Here is a 17,922-nt window from a genome sequence, read left to right as displayed (position 1 = left end):
CTTTATTTTTATTAAAAATAATATGAATACAAAAATTAAGTATTAAGTTATTTTATATCTCCTCTGCCCATTAGAAGTTGTCACTTTAACTTAGGGAGAGCAGAACAAATGGATAGATCTGCCTTTATTTTTATTAAAAATAATATGAATACAAAAATTAAGTATTAAGGTATTTTATATCTCCTCTACCCATTAGAAGTTGTCACTTTAACTTAGGGAGAGCAGATCTATCTGATTTCCACCTATGATTCTCTTGCATTTGAAATCACAGTGAAAGTCTAGTCAGTTGCACACGGAAGCAAAAACCACCATAGCGGTAGGTAAACAGAACCTACAGGGGAATTATGTCAACAAATGACTTAGTCTACGTGCTCATAATCCTGTCACTAAATTATCACTGAACATGTTAAAACAGTAGACCTCTGGTCACCTTTGGTTGGCCTTTTCCAATAAGTTAAGCATCAAATATATGTGACAAAAATTTTATTTTGTGAAGTTCAGAGAACCGTTTTTGTTGGATGTGTAATTTGGAGGTTTTGTTTGCATTATGTCCTTAGGGGTTTTCTTTGTTTTAACAGCATGCAGCTTGACAGAAATACACTACCCAAAAAGGGACTAAGGTAGATATTTCTCTCAGCACCATTGCTGCCTTTGTCTGTTGTTATGTAAACTTTGTGTGCTGTCTCTCTCCCTCTTTCTTTCTTTGTTTGCAATGAGGTATCTGCCATTGAGGATGGCATCAATTTTAATCCTAATGTTTTCTCTGGCCTGAGGAGTTGGTGAGATAAGCCTCTGGTTAGAGATACCAGTAGAGGTCAAGACTACGTAAATTAAATCCAGTCTAATGTCATTATTTGGGGAGCAGCAATTTTTGGTAGATTTCAGAAGTCACTTCTATAAATTAAAATAAAATTAACTTCCCTAACATTTGCATCTTGGAGGCATATGCTTGCAAAACCTCAACCCATATAGTCTACAGATGTGGCCAGTTAATGTTGAAAGGTTGAAGGATGCTCTAATTTGAATAAAAGAAAATACATTTTCATCATCAGAGGACAAATACTATAATTAAGGTATGAATTTTTAAAGAATCCTTTTGGTAAAAACTCCAGAGTTTTCATTTTGGTTTTTCAGGAGTGCTAGTCCATTTAGATAATGAATTAGTCTAGGATAATGTAATAATCTCAAAGTCATCATTCAGTTCATCATAAAAACTAAAATGAAAATTTAATCCATGGCCTTCCTTTACTATATGATTTAATCTGAGGAGAGGATATAAAATGAATGACTAATAGAGGTATAACACATATGAACTTAATGAGTCAACTGTTCTTTGATGTTAAGAATTTACTTACTCTGGTGAAAATGAGCACTGGCCAAATAGGTCTTTCCCTGTTATCCTTTTTCTCGCCAGTCCCTTAATAATAGGAAACAGCTTGCAATTATTCCATTTCAAGATTTTCTTTCAGAAATTTATTTTCTACTAAAGTGAGCCCATTTTTTCCCTTTTTTTAAAAAAAAATCTAGACATGATGTCAAGTGCCATTTTAACCAAATAAATCTGGTATTTTTAAATGTTTTCCTTTTTTTTTTTTTTTTTCCAAAAAAGATCTGTCAATTTGTGTTCCATTTCCTATGCCTTTCTGTGGCCATCACTCCAGTTCCCTTGGCTCCTGGCCTAGCACTGTCTGCCATATTCAGTCTGTGCTTTCACCCTCTTCACATCCTTCCAAGCACTGTGCTTTTGAGTCCCTCTCAATTAACTTGGCTGTCTGCTCATTGCTTATGATTTTCAACTACATATCTCACAGAAGCATAATTTCCCTTTCAAAATCCTTTATTTTTTTCTTTTTCCCCTGTGAGATTCACACAGATGGTGTCAGATCATCTGGAAGAACTAAGCAATTATAATTAGATTCAATCTGTTTGAGAATGTTGTTCAGTCTGAATAGTAAGCTCCTTTCGATTGTTTCCTTGTCCTGGTATTGCCTTGCCCCCCGTAGATGTGCTTCAGTGTCTTAGCTGTGCTGTTTTGCAGATACACCCCATCATCTCGGCAGGCCAACCAAGAAGAGGGCAAAGAGTGGCTGCGCTCGCATTCCACCGGAGGGCTACAAGATGCTGGCAACCAGTCCCCTCTGCTCTCCCCTTCTGCCATGTCATCTTCCGCCACAGGAAAATACCACTTTTCCAACTTGGGTAAAATATTCTGAACACCATTTCATCTTGTTCCTTTGACCATCTGCCCTCACAGGAGCACTGCGATCTCTCCGTAAAACATGTTATAAAACATGTTCACTTAAGGAAAAGATAAAGACACCTTAAGAGTACCTTTTATTTGTTTGATGGCTGGCTAGTCACAAAACACTTTCCAAAGGTTATGCAGTTTATTGCTCGTGACAATGAGCGACAACTTGACATTGGTACGACTGCTGTGATTTTACAATCTAGGATCCAGAGGCACAGAGAGGTCATTTCACTCACAAAAAGGTCTCACCATTCATAAGGGGCAGAGGCAGTAATTGATCCCAGAACACCTGACTTCAAGCTTAGGCGTTTTTCTCAAAGTCCTCTTAAAAAACAGTAAAACATCTCCTTGTTTTTTGCTTAAAAACAAGCAAGTTTGCTTGTTTTTAAAAACATTTAAGAAAAAACATTTGCTTAATTTTTTAAAAATCCTTGACAAAATTTATCATACTTTTGTAGAAAAACAAAATATAAATAATTAAGAAGAAGGAGATAGTAACTCCGTGACTCTAAGATCACTTTTTTACAGGTAATCAAAATGAATAGCATTTCAAAACTCTCACTAAAATGAATATGAATAACCCCTGTGAACATTTTTTGATAAGTACAAGGAAAAAAGTGACAAATTTAACCATTGCATTACTTTGTGCTTAGCATCATTTGTATGAAGTGTAAAATCATTTGTATAAATGTCACAGAAAACATAGGGAAGAGTGACAAAGTAATGAAAGAAGTCTAAACATGCCAGTTCTAATTTAATAGATCCAATGCTTTTAAAATTAGATTTTTATTCTATAAAATCACATATAAAGTATTATTATTATTATTATTATTATTATTATTATTATTTTGCTTCAACCATTTTTCTAGTAATGGACCCACCAGTTGTCCAAATTCTTGAATAGTTTGGGCTTTTCAACTTTTTCAATCCTATAGGACACTCACAGCTCTTTCTTTTCTCTTGTAATTCTTCCTGCTTTACAGAATAAAGCTTTGGCAATAGAAAACAATTATTTTGGTCACGGGTCCGTATGAGCTAATGAATTCCTATTAAATACCAAGTTTTTGCTGCTACACCTTCACAGGGAGACACTTATTTGCCTCATAATGAAAACAGATGGTATAGCCTTTACTTATAATTGTAATTATAAAACATAGCAAAAAGCTTAAAATTTTAACTTCAAAAACTAAATTGAAAATGTTTTTTATAAACTCATAAGAATATGAAATTAACTCTAATTTTATGCAGCATCTGAAACAAAACCAAACCACTTGGAATGATGAGTTTGCTAGATACCCTCTGTCTCCTGTCAATCTTTTCAATACCTGACATTAATTTGAATAACTGAATTCTTACCCCCACTATTTTCACATTTATATTGTTTTGATTAAATCCATCTGTTCCATTATTATTTGGAAAAAAAAATGCTCACCACTTACTATGTCTGACCTTGGCAAAGTCAATTTCCTCATCTGTGAAATGGATCCAAAGTATCTAGGTTTATTATGGGGGACTGATTTATGTGTACCAAGACTGATTTATGTGTACCAAGAGAGTATAAGACTTAAAAGACCTTGTTACCTCATCATTTTTATCAGAAACTATGCTTTATGTTATCAGAAAATAGCAGTGTAATTCAAATTGGTCTTACTGCCTCTACCATCATTATCAACATTTTCACCCATTGGGACTTAAAAAGGAAGACCTTCCCATACATGTCAACACATTCTCATGTGCCCATCCAAATTTTATAAGCATACATGGCTTAAAATCAGGTGTTCTGAGGTCTCTATGCTGTGTTATTTTAAAGAAAAAATGACCCATTTTAAAAACATGAAACTTATTTTTTATTGCAGGGTACTTGGGTGGCTCATTTGGGCATCAGACTCTTGGTTTCAGCTCAGGTCATGACCTCAGGGTCATGAAATCAAGACCTGTATGGGGCTCCACACTCAGCACAGAGTCTGCTTAGGATTCTCTCTCCCTCTCCCTGTGCCCCTCCCCTTGCTCATGTGCTAGCGCTCTCTCTCTCAAATACATCTTAAAAAGAAAAAAAAAAAAACCCCACCTTTTATTGATTTCCAGACAACCTGAATTTATATTTACTAGGTAAGACAGTGGGTACTATTAAAATGTAATCATAACTAAAGATTATTTTATTATTAAATTTAAAAAAATGTATCATGGAATTTTTTAATGAGTATGGATAGCATTGTCTTGCAGTTCACTTTGGTCATCACTTGTCTTCAATTTGATCATAATCTCTTCTGAATGATCAGCAAGTGATTACTTAATAGTAATTACAATACCTGTGTTTTCTTTATCCTTTTTCCTTATTAAAATATGTTAATACATAAAATTTTTAGAAATATTACTGTAAAAAGTCCTATATAATGAACAGAAATTTAAGATCACTTCAGTTACCTCATTATCGGTAGAGTAGCATGAGTAAGCTGTGGTTTGCGTGTAGTTCTTGGTGTAGGTATGATCCCTGTAATAGAAACCATTCTACTCAAGAAAGCAAATCAGAACATAACTTATGTAAACAAAATAATCTTTGTTTGAAATTTTGTTTACTGTTGGTCATAGTCTTTGTAAGGCATCTTATAACTGGCTGAGACTTATTGTCATCTTCCCATGAGTGACAGTTCCTCAGCCTCATTTTCTCCTTGCTGTAGGGGTTAGTATGTAAAAGTATTACTGTCAGCCTCTCACCTAGGAGTTCTATACATTTGTTGGATCCTCTTGCATACAGAGTATTGTTTAAACAACTTTATGGAGAAATTTCTATGCTTTTGCATCCAAGGGTTCCTCCACCTTGAGTGCCCTCCTACTCCTCTCTCCATATTCACCTTTCAAGCTATTGAGAATTAACCCTCTTCTTCTATATTCATGAAAGTATAGAATCTCAGAGACAGGAGACACCTACCTCTGGTTCAATTATTCAACTACTAGTTAAATACTTATGATATCTCTAGCTTCTTCTCTAAACCCACCCATGACAGAAACTTCTGAATCTAGATATATCACACTTTTGAACTTCCTCTTTTAAAAAAATCAAATAAAATTTTCTTGAGTTGCTACCTAGTTTCTAGTGATAGTCCCAGATTCCACAAAATAAGTTAAAATAAGGTTCCATATGAATATTCTTATTTTAAAACAATGTCATAAACTCACTAGCTAACATGTCTAGATATAGTAGCAAAGTCAAAGAGAGACCTTGAGGTATTTAAAAACCCACTCCATATTTCCATCAGGTCCATTCTCCCCAAATCCCCAAAATCAACATTTAATTTAATAAAAACAGGGTCTTTGTTCTGAAATATAATTTAAGACAAAGTCAGCAGACCCCTTTCCCCTAATACATGGTCATATCTATATCTCTCATTTTTAGAAATTTTGCTGTGTCTCTAAGCTTTGAATGAGTCCGGAGGTCATTTATTCTGCTGTTTCAAAAAATTGTAATTCATGATGAAACTGAAGGGTAGAGATTGAGACATTTGCCTGAAGCAAATGGAAAGCAAAGCCAGTATAGAATCCCTGTGCTAATTTGTGTACCATTGCAGAAATTCTTTGTCCATCATATTTTTGTCCTCTGTTGTATAATTTTTCTTGGTTTATTTACATATTAATTTTTCTTCCTTTCAGTCACCTCTGCTAGTAGCCATTGTTGAAGTTAGGACCATGCCATATATATCTTTCTATTCAACCACTGACCCCAAAAAGCAGAACTGTCATAGACATTAACATAACTGAACATTCTTAAATAGCATGGGTGTAGTTTCAGTGGAGAAGCTATCAAAACTGTAAATACAAACTCTTCACTTTAAAATTCACCCTAATGGGGCCCCTGGGTGGCTAAGTAGGATAAGCCTCTGCCTTTGGCTCAGGTCATGATCTCAGGGTCATGGGATTGAGCCCTGCATCAGGCTCTCTGCTTGGCGGGGAGCCTGCTCCCCAACCCCCAACCTGCTGCTCTGCCTACTTGTGATCTCTCTCTCTCTGTCAAATAAAAAAAAAAATCACCCTAATCCTCATTATTTCTTGGATGATTTAAGTCACATGTTTTGAAATTATAAAAGGACAATTTACTTGGATAGCTCTGCTACCATTATGCAAAGCCAAATAGTGAGTGAAATGACCTTCTAACTTCTAGATACATATTAACATAATACATTTACAAATGTGTTGAATACTCCATTCATTTAGCAAAGAGACAGTCCATACTGTGGACATAGAATAGGATGATTTACTCTAATCCAGGTGCTCTAAACATAAACATTCAAGTCTAGAATGTCCTTCGGTGTATCTTCTGGCAGTTGGTTAGCAATCATATTGAACTAGTCAATGCTGGCTGACAGAATGTACCTGAAAGATGTCTCCCTCCCTCTCACTCTCTCCCCTCTCTCTCTCTCTCTCCCTCCTCACTCTTCCTCTCTCTCTCCTCACTCTTCCTCTTTTCTCACTCTCTCTCTGTCTCTCTCTCCACCCTCTCCCCCTCTCTCTCCCTTCCTCTCCTCACTCTCCCTCTCTTCTCATTCTCCCTCTCTCTCTCTCTCCTCACTTTCCCTTTCTCTTCCTCACCCTCCCTTCTTTTCTTCTTTCTTTCCTTCCCTCAGGGTTTTCTTCCTTCCAACAGATTGCACACTTTACACATTCACAATTTCTTTCATCTTTTGTTGTATTTCATATATGCACACACAGATATAATTCTAAATCTTGTATTTCTTTCCTTTTTCTTGTTCTTTTTTTATTCCGATCCACAACCGCTCTATCAGAATGTTGTTGTGTGTATGAATTCATCAAAACCTTTAAAACAGCCAGCATAGTGTCTGGAAAATAGAAAATATTCCCTTTCATTTGCTTCACAGTATATATGCCTCTTATTTTACATTGTTTTGAAAGCTAGTCATTATATTAAAAAGAAATGTAATTCCCATGTCAAAGAAAAAAATAGCAAATTTTAAAATGATAATCACTCATTCTAAACCAGTGACGTGCATTCCCTAAGTTTTTGAAAGTACCCACATGTTTTGTGATTGCGTAAGTGGTTCCTGCCTGCCTACTCACATTTCTGTAACAACTTACTTTTCTTAAATATGAACATTTGTGATAAATATCTTTCCCAATTTTGTGCTTTGCTTTTGTTCCACATTTTAAGATGGTATTGCTTCTGAAGCAGCTGTACTTTCAGTCAACCACATCTTTCTTTAAATTCATAATTATCAGTGGGCATAAAAAGCTGAGTGTTATTAGAACTCTTTGGCAATGAACCCTAAGTAAATAAATTCTTGTTTCAAATTATGAACATGAGGTACTTCTTGGGAAACACAACAGGTTTGTGAGATTAGACAGTCTTCCCTCTGGACTCTGGTCTTAGATGCAGTAGAAGAGTTCAGTGTGATTAACCTGACGATAAGCTATAAACCACATAGATTACATTTCATTTAAAGAAAAATTTCATATTCTTCTTTTATAAGTAACCCTGATAATAATGATGGTGCTGATCATGGACTTACATAAATTCAGAACTCAGAACGATGAAAGTCTTTGTCTGGAAGCTTCAAAAGGGTCTTCGTGGGACATTTGGGTTTCTTGTGTTTTCTTTTTGATTTTGTTTTTTCCATTAAAGAGGTGTATTCTTCTTGAAAAGAAACCTACAGAGCCTACGCAGGCAATCTTTTCTTCATAATCTCCAGCAGGATATACCATGCTGTTGTATTTCTAGCATGAACAAAAGAGGTTGCTTGGCAGCTTTGTTTAATATTGCTTTAGAAATTGACATACTGCTGGCCTTGCAAGTGTTAGAGAAAAGAGGGACTCTCCTGAAACTGTTATTGAACATTTCAGGGGCAGACTGTCAGCCTACCTTCAATAGAGACACCCATTAAATGCACGTTTCCGTAGAATTGGGATCACATTCTCACTTTCCAGCAGCCAACTGTTTTCATCATCCAAGCCCCAGAATAATGAGTCTATGTGTGCTTTGTTTTTCAGTGAGCCCAACCAATCTGTCTCAATTTAACCTTCCTGGGCCCAGCATGATGCGTTCAAATAGCATCCCAGCCCAAGACTCTTCCTTCGATCTCTACGATGACTCCCAGCTTTGTGGGAGTGCCACGTCTCTGGAAGAAAGGCCACGTGCCATCAGTCATTCAGGCTCATTCCGAGACAGCATGGAAGAAGGTAGGCATAGGGGGAAATAAAGATCGAGTTCCTTTATTTAACTCAGAGATGAAAACTGTCACATCAGTCGCCATCACAAGGATCCTGAAGAGTAAATAAATGAGTTAAGTGTAACTCTCATTTAGGGAGCCCTGAAGCTTGAAGAGGTTTTAGTCTGCATTACCTTCTGTTTCTTTATGCATTTGGAAATATGCCAGAAATTGTGTAGATTAATACTTGGTTATAGAACAGTTCAGAACAAATCCGGTATTCTCATACAGAAATCCTCATTATTTTAGAGACTGTTTGCTCTTGTGTGTCCAATATCAGAGCCAGTTTTGTTTGACATCTTGGTTAAAGAATCATAAAGATACATGAACCAAAAAAATTACTTTACGAAACTACCACACATTGCCAGCTTGTATCCTCAGAAACTCCCTCTGGTGTTGGTTCTTGTTATCATATCATAATAGAATTCATATCATGTCTACTTTTTGTCTTCTAAGTTTCATTTTCTTATCCAATGTAATAAGGTTGTGTGTGAATACTTTATAGTAGTTCTATTCAAAAAACTCAGGAGACTTAATGGACGTTCAAATGTATGTTATTTTTTTAAACTATATAACTGCAGGTGTGAAATTTGATAATTAATATTTGAGAGATTTTCCTTTTCGATTTAATGAATGATTTTTAAAAGTATCCACAAAGAAAAATTGTGGCACACATACTATAAAGCATATCAGCTGAGAATAAAATAAAGGTAAACATAAAAGTTTAAATTGATCAGAATAAAATCAGACATTTTTATCTTTGGGGTAAATACCTAGGAGTGCAATTGCTTGCCATCTGCAAGGATGTCGATGAAACTAGAGGGTATTAAGCTAAGCAAAATAAGCCAATCAAAGGAAGATAATTATCATATGATCTCACTCATATGTGGAATTTTAGAAACAAACCAGAGGAGCATAGGAGAAGGGCGGGAAAAATAAAACAAGACATAATCAGAGAAGGAGAAAAACCATAAGAGACTTTTAACCGTAGGAAACAAACAGAGCTGCTGAAGGGAATGGGGTAACTGGGTGAGGGGCATTAAGGAGGGCACGTCATGTAATGAGCACTGAGTGTTATATACAACTGAAGAATCACTGACCTCTACCTCTGAAACTAATAATCCATTATATATTAATTGAATATAAATAAAATTAAATTAAATTTTAAAAAAGAACAAAATCAAATATGAAATCAGCTAACTATCCTAGTCTTTAATGATTATATATAAAAGAAAGAACTCCAGATCCTGAAATATATCCAGTTTTAAGCCTCTGGTCATCCATTTATTTGTGGTCTGAACTTCAGCCAATTTCTTAACTTCATCAATCAGTAGTGCTAATTCCTGCATCTGTAATCTCACAGATTTGTCATGAAAATGAAATGAGGGAGTAGTTCTGTTCCTTTCTCTTTCTCTTTCCTACTTTCTTAAAGGCTCTTCTGATTCAAAGTTTAGATAGCTATGAGCATTGGTTTCATGTTTTCAGGCCACTACTGTCCATTTAATCTGCTGACACTAAATCGGTTGACCATCATTGCCACTACCTTTTGGGATATTAACTGAACAACTGAGTTCATGGTGACAGTAGATTACACCCTGAGAGTCTACTGATTGTGGCAGACTAGATGGACAAAATTGGACTAATTGGAAATGTAAAGTCATTGCTTTTTTGAGATGGTTCTATCACTGTCTTCACAGACTGGCATCTTATAATACCATAAAAATAATTTGCTATGCATACTGATGGCTCTTCTAGAGTGCCTCATTTACAGATGGAATGCTCTTCATATGCTTGGGAAAGTCTTGCCTTCTGTGTACGAGGTTTAAATAATCTCAGTTACTGAACACCAGCCTGAGTGGGCAAGATGGCTTTCTGATGCCCATACGCTGAACACTGAACTATTTTAATTCTTACATTGTGGTCTACAATCAAGGGATTATTGAACTAGTGAGGTGGAAAGGGCTTTACTGATGCCCTCTCTGCTCAATGATCACCGTGAAGATAAACAGCCACACACTAGGAGGTTATAGACCCATAAATAGCAAGTAGCAGCAACAGACCAGAAATGGGATCGCCCGATTCATTGTCCACCTGCCTTCTGCACACCGTGCCAAAAATCTTAGTGCATTCTGGTGCATACTTAGTGCATACTGTTATTGGAGGTTGAAAGAATGTGGAATTGTATTTGTATTGTGTTCTTTAGATGACTAACATTTTGCCCACCTCACAGAGTGGTGATAGTTGCTTGAGCAAGATATCTGGGAGTTGTCCTTCATTGCTCTTTTGACCATATGTTTATATGAAGTCAGTTTTAAAGAGGTTCTTCCTGGTGTCCCTCAAATTCATCCCTATCTTTTGAGACACACTGCCACAATTCTACACAGTTTTCCCAATTGCCTCCAGACCAGCTTGCAAGCATCTCCCACATACCCTTGTAGTACTAGAGAGTATTTTTTACTCTATTGTAATTATCTTCTTAGTTGTATACCTTTCTGCTTTTTTTTTTTTTTTAAGCTCCTAGGATTATGTCATCATTTTTATAGTCCCAGAAACTAGGAAGGGCCTGTCACATTGGGTGGGCCCAACTAATGTTTGTTGAATGGATGAATATTCAGAAATAAATTTACCCCACAGTGAAAAGAAGAAGGACTTTTCTACAAATATAATTAAGCACACTTTTACCACCCTTTGGGCTTAACACATCGGATATGCAGAAATATAAAACAGTCTATCAATTGTTTAAAATGGTATTTTGGTATACCTCAGTAAAAGTATGCAATTTCCATTCTTAATTTCAGTGAGACACCACCTTGAAACAAGCATTTTTTCTATGATTAGAAGTACAAAAGAAACAATAATTTTTCATTTAAAAGAGCGTAATCAACTCATCACAGATAATGTTGAAATAGCAAGTTCAATAAAATGCTTCTTCCCCTGAAAGCATACAATGAAAACAGTGAAAATGGATCTCTGTTGTATAAAAATGAAATAAATAAATAAAACACATAAAGCTTTTTTTTTTTTTAAGTTTAAAAGTTTTTGGCAACTTTATTTTAGATTTCCACTATTTTCTGGTTATTTATTCTGTGAAAGTTTACTATAACTTTAAATAAACCCACAGTCTTCTCAAAGGGCTTGTGTTTGTCCAATCCTCTCTAACGTGATGAAGGAGGTATTTTAGGGGGACAGGTGTGGGACCTTCCCATGTCTCAACAATTTGACCTCAAAAAAATGACAGCAGAATTGCCCTCCGATTCTTAGATCTAGCTGTTATTATTTTACTTCCCCGCCTCCCTATTCTCCACTCTCCAGCAAAGACCTGCTGCTTCTGAGCTGACTTCATTATATCACCTCTTGTTCTTTTTTGCTTTTTCCAGTTCACGGTTCTTCATTATCACTGGTCTCCAGCACTTCTTCTCTTTACTCAACAGTAAGTATCCGCTGTGAAAAGAAAGCTTCTACTGTTTCCAAGCACACAGATGATTCAGTAGATTGATATTGACACAGAAGTTACACGGTGAGATAAGAGTCTGTGCTGAACGACCTCATACCCCATCCACTGACAGGTGCCGCTGGGCCAGCCCCTCTTTGGCCCACTTAGATATGCCTTCACTTGACTTTTGTGTACTTAGGAAAATCAGTGAGTGCATGAAAAACTGAATCTCGTAAAACCTGTTGGGGTATGACTGGGAATCCCTGAACCCATGTACTGGGCTGTACCATAAATTTATGATATTGACTAGTTTTCCTTGTTCAGATCTCTGAGCCATGACTGGTGATGGTCCTATGGTATTTTCTCTATAAGAGTGATGTCTACTTATTTATTTTGAAGATTTTATTTATTTGTCAGAGAGAGAGCACAAGCAGGGGGAGCAGCGGGCAGAGGGAGAGGCAGGTTCCACACTGAGCAAGGAGCCTGAAGCAGGACTCGATCCCAGGACCCTGGGATCATGGTCTAAGCTGAAGGCAGATGCTTAACTGACTAAGCCACCCAAGGCATCCCAAGAGTGAGATCTATTTAGTTTACTGAATTTCACTGGGACTTGAGCACAGTGAATAATCCTTAGTCCAGTACTGAAAGGTTCATAAAAAGTTCAGTCTTTGCTGTCACTGACCAGTTAAGTGTGATGGGCAATACTAATTGTTTTACTCATTTCATTAGATTTCAATATTAGGGCCCTCCTTTTAGAAGCTCATTTTGCATAGTTACTGCTTTGGATAGTTACTCAAGATCAGACTACTGTTGGGAAAGACAATATTTTTCTCATCATTTCTCCTTTTAATTTGCCAATTACACTCTATAAATGGAAAAATCACTATTGTTATTTAAATTTACTGCTTTGGCAAATGGATAAGAAGTGAGAAAGGTGAAATGTTTTGGAAAAAAACAGATAAAAGAAATGTGTTAACACTGAGTGTCCCTCCTAATTGGCCCAGTGCCACTGCTTGTTGGGAGATGTGCTCTGACTTAAACCATTGTGGTTGAAGTCTCTGCTTAACATCAAAAGATGCGGCATGAGGGGCGCCTGGGTGGCTCAGAGGGTGAAGCTTCAGCCTTCGGCTCAGGTCATGATCTCAGGGTCCTGGGATCAAGCTCCATGTCAGGGTCCCCGCGCAGTGAGGAGCCTGCTTTCCCCTCTGCCTCTCCCCTCCACTCGTGCTCTTTCTCCCTCTCAAATGAGTAAATAATTTTATTTTAAAAAGATGCAGATTGATTAAATATTTTAAATACGTGTAAAAATAGTATTTGGATAAAATTACCTTCATTCAGCCTGAGAAACACTCAAGAAGAAAAGGAGCATGGTTTAAGGGAAGACAAATGGCCAATTAGTATGTAACCAGAGTCCACTAGAAAATTTTGTGATAATAAAAATGCTCTGTCATTGCACTAATACAGTAACCTCTGGCCACATGTGGCTGTTGAGTATTTGCAGTGAGTGTCTCTGGTGTGATGGAGGAACTGAATTTTTAAGTTTCATTAATTTAACTTTCAATAGGCACATGTACCTAGTAGCTACTATATTGGATATTGCAGGTTTATAGGGAACAGAGGAGGGACATTTAAAAAACTGTAGAAACAGTAAAAACTGTCTGACTCTTGGTTTTGGCTCCGGTCATGATCTCAGGATTGTGAGATCGAGCCCCACATTGGGTTCCATGCTGGGAATGGAGCCTTCTTGAGATTGTCTCTCTCCCTTGGGGCACCTGGGTGGCTCAGTTATTAAGCATCTGCCTTCTTCACAACCCCAGCGTCCTGGGATGGAGCCCAAATCGGGCTCTCTGCTCACTGGGAAGCCTGCTCCTCCCTTTCCCACTCTGTTTGTGTTCCCTCTCTCGCTGTGTCTCTCTCTGGCAAATAAATAAAAGTCTTAAGGGGCGCCTGGGTGTCTCAGTGTGTTAAGGCCTCTGCCTTTGGCTCAGGTCATGATCCCAGGACCTGGGATCGAGTCCCGCATCAGGCTCTCTGCTCAGCAGGGAGCCTGCTTCCTCCTCTCTCTCTGCCTTCCTCTCTGACTACTTGTGATCTCTATCAAATAAATAAATAAATAAATAAATCTTTAAAAAAAAAAATCTAAAAAAAAAAAAAGATTTTCTCCCCCACCTAAATAAATAAATAAATAAGAGCAGATGTCAATCAGAAAGCATAAATGAGAAATATTGCAGTATCAGTAGGATACAAAATGGGAACAGAGATTAAAATAAAGTGACTATATATGTATATGTTTATGCCAAAATTTAGAAATGAAAATACCCTTGTGTTATGTGTGAAAAGAATGGATTAGGTGATCAAGCCACGTGAGAAGGTGATTTTTAGGATATTAGGGAATTCAAATAGCTGTACAGAAAATGATAGAAATTATATTCTTGAATTCATAATCTAGAGTTGAACAGTTCAAATAAATGCGTATTTGGAGGACTGATAAAGAGAAAAATCAGAGATAATGAGGAGTCATTTTGACTTCCGTCCCCCATTATCATGCACTGAGATTCCACTGTCAATGACAAAATATCTGTGAGAGTGCTTTTTAAACCATGAAGGCAAAAGGCAATTTTATCACTATTTTTCACTCCTTTAAGGACTGTGGATCAAGATTCATTTGATTTTCATTCTTGCCTAACTCTATCAGCGGCTGTTGTGTGACATCAGGCAGACTGCTAAGTTTCTCTGGACTATACCTGTAAAATAAAATTGGAAAACAACCTCCAGGCCTATCCCATCTATCCCGTGGGTCTCACATAATTATTAGAGAAGACCAGGAATATTGTATACCATAATTATAAAAATTAATATTATAAATTAAAATTAATTATAAAAATGATAAGAAATAAATATTGTTTACCATAAATTATAAAAATTATGGTGTCCTACATGGTTCTAAGAGCACTGTTTATATCATAGTCTATGTGAATTGCATCTTTTGAAGTTCTGCAGTATATAGCTAAGACAACTTGATGGCGTTCCTTCATAAAATAATTTAAGTGTCTATGGGGAGAAAAAGTCCTTCTTTTTTTTTTTTTTTGTTAAAAGAAGAATATTAGGCTCAGGATGCCTGGCTGGCTCAGTCGGCTAGCGTCTACCTTTGATTTAGGTCATGATCCCAGAGTCTTAGAATTAAGCCCACCAGGCTCCTTGCTCAGTGGGAAACCTGCTTCTCCCTCTGCCTGCCCCTCCCACTGCTTGTGCGCCCTCTCTCTCATACTGACAAATAAATAAATAAAATCTTTAAAAAAAAATTCTGAACTTAACAACATTCTAAATTAAAAAAAAAAAAGAATATTAAGCTCTATCTGCTCTTATTAGGCAAAATACTGTTTTTATGAACCATGAGTATGAACCTTGTTTACTCTAACATCATGTATATAGCTTATAGAATTATATATTTGCTGTATGTATTTCACTTAGAGATAATAAATCTAATAACGATGGCTTGTTGCAAAGAACATTTACCTATAAAGTCATCAATCTAACAAATCTCATTGGAAGGACTCTCCCCCTGTAGATCTTTTAAAGCTTCTGTCATTAACGGTTCGGTAAATTTTCCAGAGTATCTTGTTATAAAGTTGAGTATATCACCTTACAGAATTCTGAGCAGAAAGATTGCAGGAATTTGCATATTGGTTGGAAATCACAGGCCTAATTTCATCTGCCAAGTTGTTACCTTTGGCAAACTTAAGAGTTTGTGTGCTTGTGTTATATCCAAGCCAACACTGTGAAATCTGGAGCTTTTATCTAAAAATGCAAATTACTAGATTCTTTTAATGTAATCAGAATATGGAGCAACACTGAGGTTAAATTCCTTCAGGTTTACCGTCACTTGGCATCTCCCCCTTTAGATGTTGGCCTGTCTTCTCAGGCTTGTTCCTGCCTCTGCCGCCTCTTCTTTTCTTACTCAGTTTGGGTTCTTAGTTATGACTGTGCTGTTGCTTTTCTCATAGGAAAGACCTACTCCTTATTATCCATATCTCTATGGAAAGTGGGGAAAATAGGCTGAGGAAGGCTGTGTGATTTTTCTTTTTAATTCTAGAGCTCTTTTTTTTATTCTTTATATTCCTGACCCTTTGATCCTTGCAGTAAATAGGTTCTTTCTGACTGATTATATACTAAAAACTTTATTGAATCTGTTTTGTACTTGGAATCTAATTTATAGTAATAAGAGCAGGGGCTATATTTGGTTCATTAACATATTTCTTAATACACAGCTAATGCTGAAGAAAATTTTTTTTTTTTAGTAACTTTGAATGGGTTAATGAATGGCCAATTAATGGTTTATGGAATAAAGAATCATCTGATGTATTTTTATTTAGGCAAAATGTTTTATACTGTCTACCATCCTTCAGGACATTGGGCTTGGTTCAAAACCATCATTTAAAAATGGCAAGTAATCACATTCCATCATCATTAATCCCAAGCCTATATCGCTGAAAGAAACATAATGTTAATATCTCACCACACTGCTTCAGCTTGATGATAACACCTTACCTAGTATTAATAGCCACAGGGTATGAACAGAGGCAAAGATTAAGGAAAAAGATAGTTCTGAAAACACAGGGACAAGAAAAGTCATTATTATATATAATACCTATAGAATTAATATATAATGGTTATGCTTATGGGTAGTATATATAACTTACTTGAGGTTATTTTAATGAGAAAATATGATATCTTCTTAAATTTTTTGTTAAGTAGAATACATTGCTTTTTTTTAAACATACAAATTATTTATTATCAGTTTTATATAATCCTGGTGGGACTTGGAGCAGGATTTGGGCAGAAGATAGTGGCAATAAACATGTGAAGTTCTAGGGAAAACAAATAGTCAGTTAATTGTACCATATGTCTTAAGGCAAACAACTTCCAGCTTTCTTTGGCTTTAAGATGAAATTTCTATCTTAAAATGAATTCTCTACTTCTGTTTAGAAACAAACTGTATCTAAAACCTTAAAATTATTAGAATTAAAAAAATAAAATCTTCCCTTAAAAATTAAAGTTGGGATGTAAAATATTCAAGTCTTACGTTAGCATTGATTTTTCTTGATTTTTATTTTTTATTTTATTTTATTTTATCTTATTTTAAAGATTGTATTTATTTACTTGACAAAGAGAGATCACAAGTAGGCAGAGAGGCAGGCAGAGAGAGAGAGGAGGAAGCAGGCTCCCTGCTGAGCAGAAAGCCCCGATGTAGGGGCTCGATCCCAGGACCCTGAGATCATGACCTTAGCCGAAGGCAGCGGCTTAACCCACTGAGTCACCCTGGTGCCCCTTGCATTGATTTTTAAAACAGTTTCCTTATAAAGACTATTAGGATTCTACTGTTTAACTACTCTATTATTTAAATACTGTATTATTAACTATACATTATTTTTAAGAGTAGAGAAAATATAGGAAAGAGAACACTCAAGAAATACTTATGCATAAAAATATCTTTTTATTTATTTTCCTTTGTTTTATTTTATGTTTTCTGTAGAAAAAAAGGGGGGGGGATAAAAAGTAGTTCAGGTACTTCTGCATCAGTTAACCAAGAAATATCCCCAAAGGAGAGATAGGAGATAAGAGGGGTTTTTTTTTGTTTTTGTTTTTGTTTTTGCTTTGAAATGGCTCAAGGGAGCAGGCAGATTTGTAGTGTTCAGCGATATTTTCATTCTCCAGCTTTTTCCAGAGTAAGGGAGCTTTCCAAATGTAATGGTGCACGTAACTCATTTTCTGGCATTTTGCAGCCCAGCACAAAGAAGAAAAACAGAGCTAGGAATTTTCTGCAACTGAGTCCAAAACAGCCTGCGAGTTCCTCCAGCAGTCCTCATTGCCATAATGTGTATGACCCAAGATGTTTGCCAGCCACTTTTATCACCATCTTGACACTGGGCATTTTACTGTTTTGCTGACTTGCAGCTCAGTAAACTTAATGAATCATCATTAGGGACAGTGAAAGAAGATAGAAACTAATGAACTGATTTTCTGTG

At 36.2% G+C, this 17,922-nt stretch overlaps 1 protein-coding gene across 2 annotated transcripts in view; it reads left to right on the top strand.

The window, feature by feature from the left end:
• Positions 1-17,922, top strand: part of LOC111142108 (neuron navigator 3) — a 387,056-nt gene that overhangs the window by 302,645 nt on the left and 66,489 nt on the right. For both annotated transcript variants that reach the window (XM_022495074.1, XM_022495073.1), the window contains exons 17-20: positions 579-620; positions 2,039-2,199; positions 8,246-8,434; positions 11,841-11,893. In XM_022495074.1, coding sequence (XP_022350782.1) covers positions 579-620; positions 2,039-2,199; positions 8,246-8,434; positions 11,841-11,893 — 445 coding nt within the window. The remainder of the gene's footprint in view (positions 1-578; positions 621-2,038; positions 2,200-8,245; positions 8,435-11,840; positions 11,894-17,922) is intronic.

This window comes from Enhydra lutris, unplaced genomic scaffold (genome assembly GCF_002288905.1).
Source record: "Enhydra lutris kenyoni isolate GAN:26980312 unplaced genomic scaffold, ASM228890v2 scaffoldscaffold7, whole genome shotgun sequence".
In the NCBI taxonomy this organism is placed as follows: Eukaryota; Metazoa; Chordata; class Mammalia; order Carnivora; family Mustelidae; genus Enhydra; species Enhydra lutris.
Note: the sequence above shows the minus strand (reverse complement) of the source record. Positions and strands in the feature narration are given on the sequence as shown.